The 17,256-nt window shown below is 39.4% G+C and overlaps 2 protein-coding genes across 3 annotated transcripts in view; one reads left to right on the top strand and one right to left on the bottom strand.

The window, feature by feature from the left end:
* The first annotated feature begins 394 nt into the window (after nucleotides 1-394).
* Nucleotides 395-6,152, top strand: LOC308680155 (uncharacterized protein). Its single transcript, XM_081348106.1, has 5 exons — nucleotides 395-903; nucleotides 988-1,093; nucleotides 2,035-2,176; nucleotides 4,411-4,592; nucleotides 5,805-6,152. Exons 1-4 carry the CDS (start codon nucleotides 637-639, stop codon nucleotides 4,445-4,447), a joined length of 552 nt encoding a protein of 183 aa, XP_081204232.1. The 5' UTR covers nucleotides 395-636; the 3' UTR covers nucleotides 4,448-4,592; nucleotides 5,805-6,152.
* Nucleotides 6,153-8,554: 2,402 nt separating this feature from the next.
* Nucleotides 8,555-17,256, bottom strand: part of LOC308680154 (BICD cargo adaptor 2) — a 34,385-nt gene continuing 25,683 nt past the window's right edge. The window contains exons 10-11 of one of the 2 annotated variants that reach the window (XM_081348105.1): nucleotides 13,046-13,259; nucleotides 8,555-11,082 (exon numbers count right to left, since the gene is read on the bottom strand). In XM_081348105.1, the coding sequence (XP_081204231.1) occupies nucleotides 11,080-11,082; nucleotides 13,046-13,259 (217 nt within the window). In that variant the 3' untranslated portion in view covers nucleotides 8,555-11,079. Of the gene's footprint in view, nucleotides 11,083-12,824; nucleotides 13,260-17,256 lie in introns of those variants that run through there. The other variant, XM_081348104.1, reaches the window with a different exon arrangement.

The raw sequence follows: 17,256 nt of genomic DNA, 5'->3' as shown, positions 1-17,256 counted from the left end.
AGAGACGACAGAAGAACATCTGCTTCTTCATTCTACACAATATGAAAAAGACATAAACTTAATAGTTATTGTGCCGTATAGATGTGCACGAATAAATCATTTGTGTTTAATACAGCAATATTCCATAAAGTTTAACTAAACCATCCACACCAAGGACGATAACTAAGATAACGATAAAGACATAGTTATAAAAATCGTTCTCAATATTAAAGACTTGCGTTCACACTTCACAGCATCGCTATAACGATAACGGCACGGAGAAACGATATCGCTGGAATCACTTTCAGAACGAATTTATCCAGTTGATGAACGATAAAAAAATTGACAGCCAATCAGAATCCACCCTGCTGTAACGAGCGCGAGCATTTAAAGCGGCAGACAAGCACGCGCTTATAATAAACAGAAGGATATGCTAATAGTTATCTTTATAGTTATCGTTCTTGGTGTGAAGGAGTGAAGTTTCACACATAGCTCAGTTTTTAATATTGTTCCCCCTCTCATTTCGGCGCTACACACTCCTATCCAGATAGTGGCGGTAAAGCACTCAAGCTGTTTACCAACCGCCATTAAACCTCAGAAGAAGAAGTTGTTGTTGTTGTTGTTGTTGTTGTTAGAGAACTGAAGTTGCGGGTGATAATGTCTAAGAGGTGCGTTTTCGGCTGCGTTCCCAACAAAACCCTGTTCAGTATCCCGAGACCTCGCTGGTTGCGGGTCCGCTGGCTCGAGTTTCTGCATTTTGAGGAGGAAGGATTGACGGTGAATTCGCGGTTGTGCTCGAGGCATTTCACCAGCGAGTGTTTCCAGAATTTAACACAGTACGAAATGGGCTTCGCGAAAGTGCTTTACCTGAAGAACACCGCGGTTCCGTCAGTCTACACGGTCGGTGCAGAACACAGTGCGAAGGTACGTGTATCCAGACTCCTCCTCATCATCATCATCATCATAACTCATATATCATATAGTTCTGATCGAGAGTGTGTCCGACAGCCCCTGACCCGAGATGTGGGCTGCCAGTGTCGCGATCAAACCCCGAGGAGAAGCGCTTCGGTTCAGGCGTCGCTCTCCACACCGAGGCCGAAGCGACGCAGTAAAGGTGAGGTTTAGTGTGTGTATGGCAAGGCGTTTTCACTTATAATCAGTCGCATGATATGAATTTGTGATAGTTTTCACTAGTTAAATGCTATATCTTGATGTCAGCAATGTACGAATCGTTTATAACAAGAATTAAATTTCAACTATTCTAGGTAAATGTCACCATATAGGCTGCCATTCAGATTCAATTGTTGATATCAATAATTGATTTCTTACTAGTTAAAATTCCAATTTCACATCTAACAAATACAATTCTTACTAGTAACAATCATAACAGTTGATATCAGTAATTGCGTGTTTATTATGGCAAATGTCTGTTCTTGCCATCAACAATTGAATTGTTACTAGTAAAAAAATCATTTTTGAAATGAATAATTCGACTGTCACTAGTGGGAATGGTAATTTTTGATGTCATAAATGTGATTGTTACTAGTAAGAGCCATTTTAGATGTCTGAAATTACTCTCCTAATTATTGATATCAGAAATAACACATCAGCATGTTGAAATGCATATCAAGAAATATTTCAACTAGTGAAAATTGATTTCATGATATCAGGATCTTATATGCTTACTAGTAACCATGTAATTATTGATATAAAAGTATATACTAGTTACTAGTAATTGCATTTCTGATACATGACATGAAATTCTTGATATCTTGATATTGAATTTTAATGGCAGCCTATGGTGACACATAACTAATGAAAATACAATTGCAGATCTCAAGAATTATAGTTTTTACTAGTTTAAATTTAAATTCTTGATATCAACAATTTATATTTCTGCGAGTGATGACGTTATTGTTGATATCAAGAATTAATTGTTGATATCACAAATTCCTATCCTGCGACTGATAAAAAGTCCAGACGGCTTGCCACAGGTAGTGTTTAGCTCAGGTTTATCAGTTATTAAACTGCATGATTGATGTAGCGGTGTGATAGCGGTTCAGGTGAAGCCCGTCAGCGGATCATCCACGGCCGGGACGGACAGAAGAGACGCTGAATTAAACAACGACTCGATGCCGACAGTCAAAGAAGAGACAGACTTCACATACGAGCCTGAAGTCACACAAGACGATTACAAGTGAGTAATTCACGATCCTAGTCAGTAACAGTGTTATTTTAGCATCATTAAGATACTGTTATATATATTTTTAATTAGTTTTTAGTTTTGGTCCCAGTTATTGTCTTTGTGTACTGACATTTAAAGGGTTAGTTCACCCAAAAATGACATTTCTGCCAGTAATCACTCTCCCTCATGTTGATCCAAACCCGTGAGACCTTCGTTCATCTTCAGAACACACATGAAGATATTTTTGATGAAATGTGAGAGATTTCTGTCCCTCCATTGATAGGCTACGCAACTACCGCTGTCAAGAACGGCAGTAAAGACATCATTACAGTAATCATGTGACTCAGTGCTTTAACCTCAGTGTATGAAGCGCACGAATGCTTGGTTTGCGCAAAGAAAAAAAACATAATTTGTTGATTTAATATTTTTATAAATAAAGTAAATGTGTTTTTGTGCCATCAAAGCACTGGTGTTTAAGTCGGCATGAAACGGAAGTTGATATTATCATTTTTTCCTTGTTTTGACGTATATCCGAGTGAAACGGCTTCTGAAATTAGAAAAAAATGTAAGGCGGGGCTTGATTTCGTCCTTCGGGAACTGATTGGATCGTTGGAGGTTGGGCGTTGCAAACAAAATGGAGGCAGATTTGAATGTCAGTTTACATTCAGTTGTGGAGGATTTCTCTCCACCGGACTCCCCACCGTTACCCTCCCATGAAGGATTTTTTATTTTATTTTATTATTCCCGCTAACCAAGATCAGTCAAGTTCACCCTCGAGAGCATCTCGATAGCCGCACCCTCATCGGCTCTGACCGCACCCTTTCGCCATGGCACGTGACCAAAAGAGAAGAGAGGTCGTTTCGAGGGGGGAGGGAAGGGTAATGTATGTGATTAAAGATTATAAGGGTACATGAATTAAAAAAAAAAATAAAGAAGTGCACAGATAAATCATTTATAATAAACACTACAATATTACATATAAAAAGAAGATTTGTCAAATTTGATTTCATGCCGACTTTAATGTATTATTCAGATAGACTTTATTTAAAGGTGTCCGTGTTACACTGTAATTAGTGGTTAGTGGCTTATTATAGTAATATAGTAAATTATGCATATTAAAGGTATAGCGGAGGATCTTTCCGAATTTTAGATAAGAACCGCCCTCTCCACTTTTTGAAAAAATGCACATGCGCAACACACTACATGCTCCCGAGAGGGAACGCCTATTAACGTGTGCGAGGTTCTCCTCGTGCACGCTCTGTTTACAAGTTGCTGTCGGCATCGCTCATACAAGATTACTTTCCAAAAGAAGATTTGCACTTTTTCTCCAAATAGCATGCCAAACTTTACCTGTCGAGTAGAAACTTCGCGACTGAGGCATCAGTGGGAAGCCCAACCTGTGTTATCAGCGCACGCCATCGTGTGAAACAATCTCCCAAAAACACTCTGATCTTGTTTCTCTCTTCTGAGGCCTTTCTCTTCTTCTCATACAGTTCGTACAAACTTTTTCTCTTGCGACCCTCAGACATTTTCAAAGGACCCGGTGAAACGGCGAGCTTCAATGAATGGCTTAAACCGTAACTCTAGCTCACCACCACACATAAACACCTGAAAGTGCGCATGCGCAGAAAGCGAAAACTAAGGGACGAGCACGTACGACGGCCTTACGTAAACGTATCACCAGAATGATTGACACTTAGGTGGACCAATAGTTTACACTACCCACCCGGAAAAAGAAAATCCTCCGCTATACCTTTAACAAGTACATGCAACATATGTAACAGGGAAAATAAAGTGTTACCTTTTATTTCGGTTAAAAGTTTTACAACGGAAGTTTTTTAAATTGGTTTAGTTAACTAATAACCCCGGTCAGTGAGCAATCTGGGTTACACTTTATTTTAAGGTGTCATTGTTACAGTGTAATTATATATCGAAGTACTGAGTAATATTAATGTACTTACTATAGGGTTAGGGTTTGGTTGAGGGTTAGTTGTATGTAATTGTTATTACTATGGTAAGTACATGTAACGTGTAACAGGACACTGTAGAATAAAGTGTTGCCAGTATTTGTTTTTCGATTAGAATTGGTTCATTTAAAAGTAGACATTTCAAGCTCTCTTTATGCCTGTTTCTCATATCTATGAGGCGAATATCCTAAACGCAGAGTTTGGGTTCACTGTGACGCGCTCCAGTTGCCGTTCCTGGCAGTAATTGTGTGTATCATGTGTTGTTGTTTGTTTGCGTAGGACACTGAGTCGGCCACACAGCGCTGAATATGAGTGACAGGAGTCCGTCTGAAGCTCTCGGTGAAGAGCCGATCATGGAGAGTGTCTGTCGAGAGACTGCGTTCCCAATCCTGAGGAAGATTCCCACATCTCAGCCGGAGAGCCGGAGAACCGGAGAGCTGGAGCCGGTGTGGAGGAAACAAGTACGACACTTTCATTTCAGAAGCACAAACAGGGGAATATTCACTTTTCAGGAAAAAAAAAAAAAAAAAACGTAGTAGGGCTGGGTAAAAAAATAGCGATTTCTCGATTTTAATTGAATCTTATTTTCAAGAATCGTTTCTTAAACCTCCAGAATTGATCTTTTAGTCTGTGCTGTTTTCAGTCGATGAATGAATCTTGAGCTCCTCTCGTCCAGTAATCAGTCATCTCTGATACCTCTGATGTGAAACAGCCTCAGCTTTCAGATTCTGTGTGTGTGTGTGTGTGTGTCTGTCAGATGAACCGATCATCTCTGTCTCTCTATTACTAGTTACAACAGCAAATAAACCTCAGTGTTGAAAGATACAGATTAACTTCCTGAAATCAATCATGTCTCGTGTAATCCATCAATCCGCGTTTCAACCGTCAATAACTATAATATCACATTTACCTCAGAAAACACAGTCAGTGTCCGTTCTACAGTCAGCCAGGAAAAGGAGCGTTTTGCTAAATATATGCACCAAATTACATATTCAATGTATTTTTACTGAACCTGTTCTTCAATATTTAGTGTGTTTGAAAAATTCATGTTTTATTACAGCCAACACTTAAAAGGACAATTCCTGTGGAAAATGAACCTAGGGGTAATTAACACATGGTTACCGAGTCGATTGTTCTCTGGGATGCGTTTCATGATAATCGAATATAGAGAGTTTTATCTCTAAACACAGATTAGCTTATAACACTAGTATATGGGGCATAGAATAAGTAATTAAGTAAGTAATAAGTAATGCCTGCATTCGATTATCATGAAAACGCATCCCAGGGAACCATCGACTCGGTAACCATGTGTTAATTACCCCTAGGTTCATTTTTCACCGGAATTGTCCTTTAAATGCTTATAGTTATTATTTTTGATCTTTTTAAATGAGTAGAAACATGATTTTGTGGTTCTAGTTCACAGCATTACATTAGCTTGGGTATATTTACATTAATATGAATGCTGATTAATGTACACTGTCCCTTAAATTTCCTCAAGAAAAAAAAAAAAACTAATATCAATAGACCATAACAGTCAGACGCATTACAGTGATTCATTTATTTTGTATGTGAATAGCAGCACATAGATGATGAACCTCAAACAGGCCTGGTGATGTGTGTGTGTGTGTGTGCTGTCATCTGACTGCTTTCTTTCCATCTCTCGTTTCTATCAGGATATAAAGACCCGATGCTCTCGAGCGCCCATGCTTCATCTCTCCTGAAGACGCGGATTAGACCCAGAGGAGAGTGTGTGTGTGTGTGTTCAGGTCTCTCTCCACCCCTACATCATCAGCACATCCAGATCTCCCTGTAACTTAAATGGCTAAAGTGTTAAAAATGCAGTGTATTCTGGGAGTTATGTTTGGCATAAAACCATTACACCTATGGGAAGTCTTCATGATGAGTGATGGGTGTTCCAGTGTGTGTGTGTGTGTGTGTGTGTGAACATGAGAAAAGGAGTGCTTTACAGGAGTGTAATTTGTGTTTTCATAAAAGTGGCAATAAAATCCCAATAGCACAAAGCAACATGTTTTCCTTTATTCGAGACAGGCGTATAAACTCATGCTCACAGCACTTCTACTGGGAGCTCAGTGCTGATCTGTGCCCAGTTATGCACGTGTCTCATATTTGATGAAGTTTGCATCAACTCTTCCCTCAGTTTATTACTGTGAACTGCTTTGAAATTGTATTGTACATCATAATTACAGCAAAAACTGACACTGATGCAGTGTTGCATTTACAACGAGAAGCTAAAATGACTTTTTGATCTAATGCAAATGAAGAGCACACTCCTGCATCACCTGATCCATGCATTTAACATGTGACCTTATTAATAGATGGATGACAATCACATTACTCACATGACAATACATTATTAAAATAAGTAGAACAACAGTTTCCTTACCTCATTTACATAATTTCATATGAGGAACCACTGGGAATCATCCATCAAGAGGCATGAATATGGCTTTATGACAGATCTTCCTCTCCGTGCCGGACCGTAATGATTCATAATCAATAAACTCGTTCAGACCTGCTTCTGTACCGATATCATCGGCCACATGACATACCAAGGCATCATTTTGAGTTAAAAAGTCATAATTTCAACTTTTGTCAGTGATAACTGAGGAGAATTAAGGCTAAACTTACTGCAGGCAGGAACATACAAAATAAAACGATTTGCTTAAACGGCAAAGAGTTCGACTGAAGGCTTTCGTGAGCTTGACCACTGGAACTGAACAAAGCCCCATGTGGTCTTTCATAATCACTGTTTCAACAGGGCAAAGAAAAATTATTTAAAGTCCCCCAGTGGTGAAAATCCAGCTTTTAATGTTGTCTATGTGGTGTTTTTATAATAAAACAAACCATGTGTAAATTCATAAGTCGACAGCATTGCTGAGTATTTCCTCCTTAAAACTGCAGTGAACCAAAGACAGTCTCAAAAACACGCTTTGAAATCGCTGGTGTTTCTGACGTCACAAACTACCTTGTAACCAATCAGATCAATGTGTGATCGTCAACCAGTGGATCTCTGAGCTGAGTGAGTGAGTGGAGGCGGGGCTCATTTGCATATTCATAGAACCACGCATACTAAATGAGGCAAGGGTGTCGAGTTACATTCAAGATATTTTAAGACATGAAGAAAAATTCAAGTAAAAAACGCTTAAATATGTAATTTTGGTGATCAAAGATGAGTTTTAAAGGATACAATTATTGACTACAAGGGGGACTTAAAATCATTTCAGTGCATCATTAAAATTCATGAAATCAATTAAAAAGTCTAATATTAATACAAAATATTTTTTAAATATATTTGGTTTAAAAAAGTCATTAGGTGCGTCCCAGTTCGCGTACTTGCACTATTCACACTGAGAATCCCAAACAGAAATAGTGCACTATAAACATCCGTATGTAATAATGGACACTTCATGCACTTGACTGTCAGAAGGGGAGGGGCTTCAAACTCTCACAGCCAATGACAAAACAACCTGATAAAGTTCACAAGTGCATAGTGTGTCATCTGGGACACAAATATTTTCACTCCAGTTTGAGTATTCTTCATTTTAGTGCTTCACTATGAAGAACTCGTCCAAAAGAGACCAGAAAGTCCAACATTTAATTCAATATTCAGCAATATTATTGATCTCCTGCATTGACACCATTATATAAGAACTGGACTGAGCTGGACAGTGACGGTTTACCCCAGAGCGCATATATATATATATATATATATATATATATATATATATATATATATATATATATATACACACATACACAAACTAAATTAAATTTTAACAAAAAAAATAAAATAAACCATCACTGAACTCCCTTAAGCTGGACTGTGATGCTATTTTCTTCTAGAAATAATCTTTGTTGCATTATTTTCCTGTTATCTCTGTAAAGCTGCTTTGAAACACTCTGTATTGTGAAGGGCGCTTTATAAATAAAGCTGACTTGACCCTTGAACTCGTCTGTGATGCACCAAAGTCAACCGTTACATCCACAAGGGTTTTCCTGTTGAGGTTGTCACATAAACCATCCTTTGAGCTTTTATGTTGTATGCTTTTGTTTCTCTCCTCTCTTTCGTCTCTCTCTCAAGATTTATGAATCCTCGTTTGTGATTGGAAGACAGGATTGTGAAAAGAACGGCCGTGCCCCGAGATCATAGACGATCCCGATGCCGAATGTACTGGAGAAATGAGCTCTGATGAGGACACTGAAAAAGCAGGTGCTCTAATTTAACCCTTTAAAGCTCCAAAAGCGATCGAAATATGCTTTATTTTAGTATTGTTATTAAAATATTAGGAGAGGTTTATACTCTAGCGGCAGTAAGAGAGCCATCCGTGCTTGACTGGCGAAACATCCATGCATTTAAAGGTTAAACACACATCAGCCTGTGACAAACACACACACAACAAACTCTGAGTGACTTTTTATTTGCATTTACTGACTTTCCCAGCATGACTGCCTCTACACAGACTATAGAAAACAACACTTTAACTCGTTAGTTCAATTAAAAACTAATTATTATAGTCTTTTTTCCAAGTCTTTGGAGTTGTACGTGTGTTTTCAGTTCTGTGTACAAGCCTCACAGCCGAGAGAAACATGCATCCGACATCATAATGCACATCATAAAGTTCAGTGCGGACCACATATCAAATGAATGTTATTGTATATAAAGTTATCAAACTTATAGATCCTTATAGATCAATACTGGAACACAATAATAAGAGTTTCCAATAATAAGCTTCCACAGCTAATATCACAATGCCATCACTTCCAGCAAACAGAAAACCTTATTAACCACGTGACTGTAATGTCCTCGTAATTGCACTTAATTTAGTTTTTCTGCGCTGACTGTGTTTATTAATTTTACGCCTCAACAAACAAAACGTGACTTTGGTGGCACCGTTTGCTTGTTGATGCAGCGTGTTTTCTGTTTCCTGAAGTTGTAATGCTCATATAACCATGTCAAAAATGTTGAATAAAAAACAAAGAAACAAAAACATAATAATAATAATAAACAATCGGACAGAAAGAGACATGAGCTTTCTCACCATTGTTAACAATACTATCAATAATCACATGACCGCTCCTACCTCACCGTACAAAGCTAGAATAACACCAGTCTCCGACAGCAAAACCACTCGTTCCGTTCACGCCGAGGCAAAAGAACGATAACTCTGGCTTCCCACCGTCTGACGAAAAATAACGTTTTCTAAAACCCCTGAATTTGCGATTAAGATCACTGACCTGACGAATTCAGCACAATCCGTTTCATTTCTCTAATGGTTCATATCTCCACACACCCTTAGAAAACAGAATGAATGTCTTCTTATTGCTGCTGAGTTTAAACAAGCCATCCGCTCTTCTTCCTGAAGGAGTGAGAACAATAAAACACAAACTAAACGCTAAGCTAGGATTCTCTCTGGAAAAACAACAACAACAAAAAGGCACTAATGGTCAGAATGAGGATCATGAACGGAAAACGGACCAAACTCGAGGGTTAGGTAGAGATCTCAGGGATTCTGATCGGACGCTGTGCCGACGCTTGGCACAATAGAGTTAAGAGAGAATTACAGCATTCCAATTTGGAATTAATTTAATGCTCTTGTGCAGAATGCAGGAGGTCAGTGATCCGTGTAAAGGTGCTTGAAATCAATAAAAGAACAACCAGTAACACTTAATAATAAGGAACGTTAACGTCAGCAACAATGTTTTACACACTTAGTTCATCCAGGTTTAGGGATGCACCGAAATCAACATATTGGCCGATACCGATAACCGATAATTCTTTATATTTGAAAACCGATAAATTGGCCGATAAATCTAAACCCAAATTTTGTATATAATTTTTGAGAGTCTGATTACTAAAACAAAAGCCTCACCATTAAATCCATGTCTCAAACACATACTTATAATGATGTTCTCATGATGATGTTATGTAGCCGATATGACAGACTCGTATCACTTTACTGTATTTTTACCGTTTTTGAAGTGATTCTGATCATATTTCAAGCAATTTAAAAGCATCATGTTGAACGGTGCGCATCTGAAGAGTCTCAGCTGGAGGAAATAATACATTATATATCGGTTTTTATATATCGGACAAATTTTCTTATCAGGCCGATAACGATAACATTAAAAATGAACCGATATCGGCCGATACCGATGTATCGCGCATCCCTATCCCGGGTAATATTTGGATATACTGTTGTTCACAATACAAGAACTTAATGTTAACTCAAAAATGCATTCATACATGAAGAAATGAACCTAGATTAATAAATGCTGTATTTTTCATTCTTATATGAACCTTTTTGTGAGGCGTCACACAAAAAAGTCCATTCAGTTTATCATCACTTTGCTGGTTTTACTTCCGATCAGATTAAGCCACAACGTAATGCTTTTATTTGTTCACTTTGAACCATTCCTATAAAGTGAAAATAATAATACGTAATAATAATAAATGGATAAAATCCCAGCATCGGACCGCCTGTGGTTGTGTTTAAAACATGGCAGTAAAACGAATGCGAGAAGCGAATCACAAGAATAATCCGACAGACTCATTTCATAAAGCCTGGGAGAGTTATAAAGAAATACAACACTAGTGTAAAATAAGTGAACCAGAACACCTCAAACTATATCATAAAAAGCAATATACGCTTATATTAAAAGAGCAGAGGTTATAACATCTCAAAACTGATGAATGTTTTGAGGAAAAGAACATCAGCTCATTTTCTTTTCTTTTGACTCCAATCAAAAGCATTAAAGTTTTCAGGACTTTGTGAGCTCTGGCTTCCCTGAATGTACTCGTTTGCATGAGCTTACAATGTGAAAAAAGATTACGAATAAAAGACATCCAGTGTTTCTCTCGCAAGTCCAAGAAACGTTACTCTGGATTTGCAGGCAGTGGAGGAGTGTGTGTCGTTCCCAGGCTCAACGTTACTGCAAATTAAACACACAGAAATAAAAGCAGTTAGCATGACGGCTAAACGTACACGGCGTCTGCTTCTGCTCAACGGGAACCCGGTGTTAGTCACCCCAACCTGAAGTTAGTGTGGAAGATCAGCAGAAAGCCAGAGTTCCTCACAGCACTGAAAACCCAAGCCCAGCATGCAGTTTGTGCTAATGCTTGAAAAGAGTCAAAAATAGAAATAAAATAAAACACTAACTCCACTTGGCGAGCCGAAGACCAACTCTCAAACCATTTAAATGGTGATTTTGGTAACGCTTTACTTCAAGCCTTTACATATAATGCATTATAAAAGTATTTTTGATCAAAGTCCCTTTATTTTATGCCTTCTAATGCATTGTCTTTATATACAATTATAATGCTTAGTTAAAGTACAATGCATTCAAACACATGACAAACAATCTGCAAATATGATAATGCATTTTAATTTTGGTTACAATTATTTATGAAATGGTGTAATGCATTATAACGTACATTATGAACGCCTTTATAATGCAATATCCATAAAGGCTTTAAGTGAAGTGTTACTGTGATTTTTAATTGTTTGCATCATTGATCATTATTGTCCTGTGTATCACGCGCTGTAGAAATAAATGTGACGGTGATAAAAACTGATTCAATGACTCGTATAAATAATAAGTAATAATGAACGACTTTTTTGTTAGACATGCCAGACAAATGAGACGTTTGTGTTTTTCTGTGGCGGTTCAAATAAATGTAAAGAAATGAATAACAATAATCTAGCGAGGCACGTTGAGAACGTACGAGTTTTGCGTTTTATTTAACACTGCTGTCAATTTGAAGATCCTAAAATGTGCGCTGGCCCTTTAAATACAGCGATTCTTCCAAGTAGATTATGAACCTTCGTTTCAGTTTTTACTGTCGACGCTTCATCTCTCGCACATCGCAAACACAAACGAGTGAAAGCCTTCTATACGGAGATGAGTTTCATTTCATTCGTAACCTACTGACAGATTCCCAATGCAAAGGTAGAGTCCAAGTAGGAGAATATGAACATACTATCAAAAGCATGAACCCAATTCGCCACTGATTTAGGATAAATGTCTTTCTTCCGCCAGAAAACCAGCCTGAAATATTTAGTTTGCCGCGTCAGAAGACAGAAACGACAGATAAGGCCTCGCTAATGTTCATCTGCAATGTAGAAACACAAACAGCCTTGCATTATGACATCACTATGAGCATGTGACAAGCCCTTCACCGCGTAAAGCCGCGCGTCAAGTAAACGTAATCAAGTCTACGACATGTTAAAGCTTTCAGAAACAGATCTGCAGCCACTGACATCTACGAAAAAGCAAGCCAGAAGCCCATTGGCTGATTCATGAGTATGTACGCTTGTCGTTCCCGCCTGCCTCACGAGTGACATCGCTGAAAACGCTCACTCTCCAACCCGTCGCGTTGATGCTATTTTAAATTCTCGCAAAAAAAATGGCACAATTCAATGGGTTTTCCTGCATGTCAACGAGACAGGAGGAGGTTTGCATATCGTTTGCTCGGGCTTGTAAACACGAGTCACCTGATTGGACGGGCTGCTGATTTCAGAGGCAGGAGAGAGATGGACAGAAGAAAAAGGGCAAATAGCTATTGACTTGTGACATCATCACAATTCAACATGGCTAGCTCTCCCTAGCACGTCTAATCTAGAAACGCGCTGTGCAATTCGGTTTGAAACACACTTAGACTAAACGTTACATCATTCTGCCCCTAAGCTAGCTCTAACACATGCACCTGGCTACGAGAACGCTAGCAGCGCTAAACACACGGACACATCGTATGGGTTAGCGGAGAGCAAGCAAGAGCGCGCGAGTTGAGCTTTATACATGAGCCGCGGCTTCAGTCGCAGTAGATCTTGTACTTCTCGCTGCAGAACACGAGTGGCGCTCCCAGATCGGCGCGAGCCCCGGCGGGGAGACTTACGTCGGACGGCGTGGATTTAGCGCGCGAGTAGCCGGTTTTAGCGCGTCCGCGGCGGACCTGATCGTGGTCGACCTCCAGGTCCTCCAGGCGCTGTGTTAGCGCTAGCTTCTGCTGGATAGCCATACGCAGGAGAGAGTTCAGCGTCTTCTTCTCGTCCTCCGCCGCCGCTAGCTGTCTCTGCATCTCATCCAGCTGAGTCACGTACTCGTCACAGCTGACAGACAAACACAGAAATAAACAACATCAAATCACAGCTCTTAAAATACTACTAACATTTGATTTAAAGAAGACCTGTGATGCTTTCCTCCATCTGTGTTTAGTGTGTGTTGCTGTGTGATCATGAAGAAGCTGTAGTTCTTCTCTATATCAGTGTCAGTGTTTCTGAACTCCTGAAACGCCTCCATTGTAGTCTTGAGTTTCTCCCGGGAACAAACACGTCACAATATTCCTCATTATAATAATTAATATGCAGAATAAAGGGGCGGGGCCTGGTTGATTTAGTCAGTAGTGTGTTAAACTGGCGGTTATGGTAAGGGGCGGGACATTTCCCTAACACACTCGAAGCTCTCGACCAATCACAACACACCGCTCCAGCCGACCAATCAGAGCACAGTGTGCTTTTCAGGAGGAGGGGCTTCTGCTGCGACTCTCGTTCAGCTCATGCTGAATTAAGACGACACGTTCAGTTTTTAATTGCAGTGTCTGTTCTCTAACTGAACAAAATGATTTGTAGAACTATTAAAGAAATGGTTGAGCCGCAACACCGGTCTCATCTTGTCCACGTCAACACCGACTATCACAGCAAGCCCAGCACATGCGTGTTTTTACATTGTACTTGTGTTTAAAAATATATATAAAACTGTGTCAATGTGAGCATGTGTCATTCACATTTTGAGAGGAATTCCTTATAAAGATTTCATTAAAGGGATACTTCACCTCTGGGAAGATGAATGTGTATTTAAAATAGGTCATTTAAGTATAAGAAATGTGAAGAAATTTTTGAATTTGGAGCTTTCTAGACTGAGAAAAGCCAGAAAATGTATTTTTGGCTTATGTGGATAAAAGACAACAACTCCCAGAATGCACTTGCTTCGCTGCCTTAGGAGGCCACGCCTACCGGTAAGGCAGCGCAGTTGAAAACAAGAAGGCTTGCCAACGTGATGAGTTTGCCAGGGATTTAGAGTTCGCCCAAAATGTCCGGGATTCGGCTTTTGCATTCTGCAGTCGCCATCCACTCATCATGTTTACTGTGGCGAGCAGGACGAGGCTGACGGCCGCGGGAGAACGGCGCGAGGCCGGTGGCGTCATTACATACTGAGACGCGCCGGGTCTCGCATCGCTCACGGAGGAGCGGGAATTATCTTAGCAGTGTTAAAACGCACATCAACCGATCACTTGTTTAGCGTTCATGTAAACACTACATTCAGACTCACCAATCGGAATGAATTCAGTTAGATTGAAACGAGAGGTGTGCATGTAAACAATGAATGGCGACCGCAGAAAGCAAAAGCCCGAATCCCGGACATTTTGAACGATCTCGCCCGCCGGACAAGTCCGGGAAAAGGAAGATGGTAACCCCTACTTACTCAGCTTTCTCCTACAATTCAGCTTTCTCCACAGAACAAGATCCTGCTAGCTTAGCTTCCAAAGAAAGACGGCTGACACTGTGTGTACATTCTGTGAGTGAGATCCCTCCTCCTATGGGCGGGCTGAACACATGCGGAACAACGCCTTCTACTGGCTGTAGTCTTTAGCCTCTGGCCAGAAAATACTCCGATGACGCAAAATGACGATTTTTGCGTCATCGGAGGATTTTTTCCAGACAAAAAATGCATAAATCTGTCTCAGGGGGATATGAGGGGGGAAAGCATGGTAATTCGAAAATATTACAGGTTTTCTACTAATACAAAGCTTAATGCTAAATCCTGAAGTATCCCTTTAATTTGCTATTGAAACGGACATCACAATTTTAATACTTCTGATTGTTTGTCAAGGTATGTTTGCAATCGTGCTGGTCTTTTGGCTTGCTGTACAGTAAATCTGAAGCAATGAGCCTCTTTTATTCAACAGGATTCAAGCATTTATATTTTTAAAAGGAGAGTCAAGGCATATTTTTCTATTGTTTTGAGTATATTGATAATATTCAGTATTTTTTGGCATTTTATTGATAATGTGTTTTTATTTTTATGTTAATTTGTGAAGCACTTTGAGCTGCATTTTAAGTATAAAAAGTGCAATCCAAAGACAGTTAGTTGGAAATGATAGTTTTAAAAGGTTAAACAATGTTCTCTCTCACACACACACACACACACACACACACACACCCTTCAGAAGACACAGATTCCTCACCTAGGGCTGTATGGATTACTGTCATGTTCGTTTTGTGTGGTTTTTGAAGCGTCAACTATGAGGGTCCCATTCACTTACATCATATGGACTCTCAAAGAGATTATTTTTATTAAAACATCTCTGTTTGTGTCCCACAGAAGAAAGAAAGTCATATACATCTTGGACGGCATGAGGATTAGAAAATGATGGGTGGAGTTTCCCTTCAGTGCAAAAGGCTATTTCAAATACAGCAACAGTCAGCGTGTCCCAACAGAACACACAACACCAGGCCTATCTAGTTTAAAGACCAATCCATTCATCCATAAACAATGCGATTTCAACAGCTGTCGATCTTAATGAGAGATGAATAAGCGTGAGATTAAAGCATTAACAGACAGAACGATTAAAGAGCCACACCTTCAGGTTTAACGACACCTGAAAGCATGTCAACACAGAACACAGTAATCACTGAGGAACATGTGTACCGCCCTGCAGTCAGCAGAAACACACACACAACGGGTGATTTTCCCATGGGTGTGATCATCAATCCTTCTCAGAACACCAGACGTGAGAATCTGAGGGGTCAAATGTGAAACGGTACTTTAAACAGTACTTGATCTGATGATTTTAGACTGATGGTGAAGAAGAGCAGTGCCTCAATATAGAAGGGAGCATCGAAAGGGACATCGCAACACACAGTTGATGTAACTTTTGCCTCAAATTTTGGGGCCAAAAGCCCCAATTTTGCATGCAGTTTCAGGACCAAAAGTTATAGTGTAGCTTTACTGTTATAATCGATGAGACTTTTTGAAATCTCTTCACACAGTGAACACATCAGCAGTCTATGTGAGCTGAACTGTGGATCATTTATCATTGCTTTGGCAACAAAATGCATTCATGACGACATCTTTCAAATGGCAATAATTCATTTCTCACTCAGACAGAAACACTCTCTTCAAACCTGTTAAACTTAAGTCACCATGAAATAAAAATGGACAATCCTTATTTTTTTAATGGAATAATCGCAGTGTTTCTTCTAAATGATTTACAGGTGCACATCATTATTGAGTTATTAATCTTGAATCAGAAAATCTTCCTCTTGCAGCTTCTCTGATGACCTACATTTGTTCTTGTTCCAGAAGCCTTTCACTCGTATAAACGACACGATAGAGAAGACGAAAAGACTAGCGCAACTTCCTTTTCATGCCGACTGACTAAACAAAACAAAACTGAAGACGACAGCAATTTGCTACATTTCTACAGCAATACCAGACTGAAAAACTCCTAAAAATCTAAAATATGAAATCCTATCACAGCAATTAGATGAACATCTACACAGGTGTTAGCCTTTCAATGTCATTAGCATCTATACCAGGGGTCTCCAACACGTCGCTCGCGAGCTACCAGTAGCTCACATATTGCCGTTCACATATCGCGTCTTTTGCGCGCTCAAGTTCGTTATTTCAAATAATTGAAGCCGCGCGCTCATTTTTTCCAGGCGCAGCGAGTCAACATGACGGATGCGGGTGCACCCAAACACTACAGGTGTTTTTTTCTTCTCTGTACATAAATCTTATAGCAGAGCTACAGAAGCGTTTTTCGGCGGTCCATTAGCTATTAAAACTTCTTTGTCGTTGTGGAGAGCGCAGCGCTTGGTAGCATAGCAACGGAAGACACCACGGGAAAATCGGACCGAATTTAACTATTAATAATAAAAGATAAGCTAATGTGCATTGTAAATGTCAGTAATTTATCTTTTTTGACTCATTCTTTTTATAAAAATGATTTAAAGGCTGAAATATGCGAGGTTTATCTTTTTATAAAAACTTTTTTTGTCAAAACTTTATTTGAACTTGAACATAGTAGACAACATGTTGCAAGAC

This window comes from Scardinius erythrophthalmus (assembly GCF_964197995.2).
Source record: "Scardinius erythrophthalmus genome assembly, chromosome: 20".
Taxonomy (NCBI): Eukaryota; Metazoa; Chordata; class Actinopteri; order Cypriniformes; family Leuciscidae; genus Scardinius; species Scardinius erythrophthalmus.
The sequence above is the reverse complement of the archived record's forward strand: the minus strand, read 5'-3'. Positions and strand labels throughout refer to the sequence as shown.